The sequence below is a fragment of the Aplysia californica genome, unplaced genomic scaffold (assembly GCF_000002075.1).
Source record: "Aplysia californica isolate F4 #8 unplaced genomic scaffold, AplCal3.0 scaffold00130, whole genome shotgun sequence".
Taxonomy (NCBI): Eukaryota; Metazoa; Mollusca; class Gastropoda; order Aplysiida; family Aplysiidae; genus Aplysia; species Aplysia californica.
Genome location: NW_004797400.1, coordinates 1,378,279 through 1,383,056, shown reverse-complemented (window position 1 = coordinate 1,383,056; position 4,778 = coordinate 1,378,279). Strand labels below are relative to the sequence as shown.

Sequence of the window (4,778 nt, the reverse complement as noted above, 5' to 3'; positions counted from 1 at the left end):
TCTTTGAAACACATGTATAGACAAATGCAGAATAAATGCAAACACAAATAGAAACACACAAATACATACACACATACACACAAACGCATACACACACACACACACACACACACACACACACACACACACACACACACACACACACACAACACATACACTCACAGACGTATACATAAATACACCTGTACGGATGGCATTCTTTGTCAAGTGATCACATGGCATCTCAATAAAATAAATGAAAACTACGAGCAAAAGAGACAAATTTTGAATACTTTGAACACGTGTGTGCACCATAAAATAGGTCAAACGTGCCCACTCATTGCTACTATGATGTCCTCAAATACCTCGCTGAGAAATAGTGCTGAGATGGTCATGAAAACAAATACATTATCGACACCGCTTTCAGTTTTTCTGGGGAGGTAAACTGTTTCCGTCTCGTCTTGATTTTGCTACTGATCTTTTAAGAAGACATTGCCAGTTGGATGATGCGGGGTGGGGGGTGTTTTATCCGTTCTCACTCTTTGTTGCTTTAGGTTATTCAAGTTGAGTAACGATTTTTCCTCAGGCACATAATTCAGTGTCACTGGGAGATCAAGATGTCCTCTTTTCAAAGCATTCCCATTACATTTATCTTCTGAACACCGCACAAGCAACCACATCAACCCGTAAAAAGACTTTATGTGGTTCAGCTTCTTAACAAACGTGAATATTGCTATGCTCCACGAACGATTTCCGGGTATTGTCTGTTCCTACAAACCTTTTTAAAAAAGATTATTACAGGTATCGCCTAGCCTTAACCCAACAAAATATTGCAGTTATCGTTGACCGTACACTATACTACACTTCTACACAACTCACTTCTCCAAAGTAATCTAGCAAGTGAGTTTGCTTTTATTATATTGAAGTCGCACAGCACGACAGACGTGTAGTGTGGTCTGGTCTAGTTCAGTGATACATCTCATTAATCGTAGATCATCAGTGACTTATAATTCAATGCTCAAATCGAAATTCGAAAGCAATGACCTATGCCTTAATGTCTCAACCCAGTCTTCATATTGATTGTTAATCGAAGACTTCCACCTCAGTTTCATTCAATTCTTTCTTATTCTAACTTGGTTAATATTGCCGAATGCAATTAATCCTAAATGCCAATTTTACAATGTATCCTTTTGGATGATTCTAGGAAGGTGCACTTTACTAACTGAAACACTAATGATGATTCACACGAATTTCTATTGCATCTTTATTACAAATATTTTCTCTACACGCCTCAATTTCCTCCTCCCCTCATTCGTTCTTTCCTTCCTTCCTTTCTTCCTTCCTTCCTTCCTTCTTTCCTTCCTTCTTTCCTTACTGCCTGCCTACCTGCTTGCCTACCTGTTAACTTATCTACCTATCTATCGATCTGTCTTTCTACCTATCTTCAGGGAAATCTAAGAGGGGAAGTTTCTCCACATCTCTATTTTCTGTTCTTTGTAGTATTTTTCAAACCGTGTGTTTGCTTAGCTTGTTTTCTAACCTTAAAGAGCTTCTTGGCTAGTCTCAACTGTCATTTTTATCCACCATTAGCTTGGATTTTCCTTGTCTAAATAACGGATTAAACATGTAAGTGCTGGTGCCTATACTATATCTGTTCACATTCTTCCCAGGACTCATCCACTAGAAAGTGGCATATCGTGCTGTAAGCTGTACCGAAAAAAAATTTGCTCCACCAAATGATTCTCTAATTTACATTTCTAAAAAGAACCAACTCATCTTTTCCTCCAAGTAGCCATTCACGTACAAATGAATTTAAACAATAAAATTCCTAAGCACACAAATGGAAAGAGAAAACGAAAGAGAGATAGAGATAGAGAGAGAGAGAAAGAGAGAGAGAGACAGAGAGAGAGAGACACAGAGAGAGACAGAGAGAGAGAGAGAGATATATATATATATAGAGAGAGAGAGACAGAGAGAGAGAGAGAGAGAAGAGAGAGAGAGAAAATTGAGTTGGGGGGGGGGGTGAAGAAAACATACATAATATTATTATGCTTAACCGTACGTACAAGCCATAAATGTTGTATCCATTCATTACAGGCTGGAGATAAAAAGAAAAAAAATGAGGAATGAAAGAAATGAATATGCTTCTCTCTCTCTTGCTCTCTCTTTGTCTTTCTCTCTGTCTCTGTATCTGCCTCTCTCTCTCTCTCTCTCTCTCTCTCTCTCTCTCTCTCTCTCTCTCTCTCTCTCTCTCTCTCTCTCTCTCTCCCTCTCATAGTTGTCTCCTTTTTCTTCTATTCTCTATCCCTATATCTTTCTATATTTGCATTTATACGTGTATGAACATGTATGTATGAGTGTTGTTTGTATGTGTGTTTGAGTGTGTGTGTGTGTGTGTGTGTGTGTGTGTGTGTGTGTGTGTGTGTGTGTGTATGTGTATGTGTGTGTGTGTGTGTGTGTGTTAGTATATGTGTGCATACTATGGAAATAAAAGGCCAGATAGAAACGGACCAAGAGGCATACAGAAAATAGACTGATATGTAGACTGGTAGACAAAAGGACAGGAAGGATTATAATATACATATGGACATGCACCTCTTTGCCCCACCACATTCAATTGTCAATAGCACATAATATGTTATGCAAACATCGCAGTCATTCGAGAAGGTTCTATCAATCTCTCATAGAAAATATTACAGGCAAGAAGACATGATCTGACCACGATCACAGCTTGATATCACGCTCATTTTATATGTACACATCTTAGTCATTTGAAACGACGCTCATCCCCCCCCTGCTTCAAACACAGGGAACATGCCTGAAAGAATGTAATCACACACGCATGTTATTTATTATTATCTAGTGCACCAGTATACTGATCAAGCACTTCTCGTTACATGTAAGAAATGAGCATTAGAAAGCGCGTAATATTTTACAGGTGGGTTTCTACGACATTTAGTTGACATACTTGCCCCTTTGCAAAAGAAAGCAAGTAGCTTGATTTAAGTAGGTAACGGCCGCCGAGGTTGTTGAAGGAACAGAAGTACAAATAGTGTACAAACTATTCACTATCAGTCAAGGAACTGCTCATATCAGTTACAGAAAGTAAAAGAAAACATAAATGAGCAGTAAACATCCTTTATACAAATATTACAATTGACATTTTGAATTGGAAACAGACAATTGATAGCAACATTCACTGAGCAGTATCATTCATTATAAACAAGGTGAATACGTTTTGAGTTCACTGAACACATCTGTGAAGAATCCTGGGTCTCTGTTGAGCCTGAGCATATTGGAGCTGTGTTTGTTGACAACGACGAGACACCTGTCCCAGAAGTTATCCTTGTTCTGCTCCACAAGGAAAGGCTTGAGAGGGTAGCTGATTTCGTTGCCCATGTAGGAGTAGGACAAATAGAGACAGGTGAGAACGTAAGCCATCAAATCTAACTCACGAACCATCTCATTGCTGGGAAGGTCCCTCACGAGCAAGAAAATGAACACCACGTTAGCTGGGTTGATGAACGCAATGTCTTGCCAGCCCTGGAGCAGCAAGGACCGGTCTACACTTCGTAGCCAGAAGATGGCGTCCGACGCTTCAAATCGTTTGAGCCTTTTACATTTACGCTTGAGAAACTCACCTAAACATTTGAGTAGTTCAGACGTTGAAGCCTGAATTATCGTCCTCCGCGGACTAGGGGGCTTCTCGAGCTTCTTTATAGACGTCGTCCTCACGGGAACAGGGGCATCTTCCGGTACAGACTTCAGGTTGTAACACGAAACAGACTTTTGGAAGTTATTGTTCAAGTTAAAATTCTCAATATTGTAATTGTTATCAAACTTTGTGCCATGAAGGAACGCTGAGTTTGACAACTTCATCAGGTTTTTGTCCTTCTTTTTGGGGTTCACTGTGAATTTCTTCCACGAAAGGGCACTCAGGAAAATGGAATGGCGCTTAAAACTCTTCTCTTTCCCGTTCCCATTGTTGTTGTTATGATTATTATTGTTGTTACTATTGTTTTTGTTGTTACCAAGCACCTCATAGCCGTAGTTGTTGATGTTGACATCTTCACTCAAAGGCCTGCGGGACGGCGGTGACAGGGATAAAACGGTCCCCATCTTCGGCGAAAAAACAAGATGGCGACCACAACAAGTGAGGAAATTATCGGAATGACACAGGTCCAGCGGGCACAGCCGAGGGAATGGACGCCTGATGATTCACCGTGGGCAACAGGCGGCTAGCTACTGGGACGCAACACCTCTTGCTCTGGAATCATTGTCTGACAGTACTAAACCGTCCACGAAAGTCACAACAATATACCAACAATGGCGACTTCGATATGGAAATGTCGTATTTATGAACAAACCGTCTGAACGTTGAAGAACCTGAGCTGAAATGCTTCCACCTCCTGATTTACGCAGACTGATTGTGTGTACAGGCTTGTTGGCGCATTCGATCAGCCAGACGAGGCGCGGGTCTTGTCGTCGAAGGGGGAGATGGATCGATAATTAGCATAATGCATGGCGGGTGAGATCATCTCCATGGTGACTGCTCCAGGCAGCGCTTGGTCCAATCACTTGGCTAGAACGCCGAGTTATTGATCTGCCGGACAGGAGGAATCCTTTTGCGTGACGCACGCACTGTGGAAAGGATGCGTACGGACTGTTCAAAGCGAAAGCGTGCCTTGATTTATTTTCAGCATCGCCTCGATGGTCGATTGTTGCTTGGCGGGCGGGTTCTGGAAAAAGAGAAGTAGGTTCCTGAAACTCTCTAGGCACCACGGATCGATTTGCCTCAC

At 41.4% G+C, this 4,778-nt stretch overlaps 1 protein-coding gene across 1 annotated transcript; it reads right to left on the bottom strand.

Moving 5' to 3' along the window:
• Window positions 1-2,217: 2,217 nt before the first annotated feature.
• LOC101848514 (cyclin-dependent kinase 5 activator 1) lies at window positions 2,218-4,477 on the bottom strand. Its single transcript, XM_013081447.2, has one exon. The coding sequence runs from the start codon at window positions 4,096-4,098 to the stop codon at window positions 3,196-3,198; it is 903 nt and encodes a 300-aa protein (XP_012936901.1). The 5' UTR covers window positions 4,099-4,477; the 3' UTR covers window positions 2,218-3,195.
• Between the last annotated feature and the right edge of the window lie 301 nt (window positions 4,478-4,778).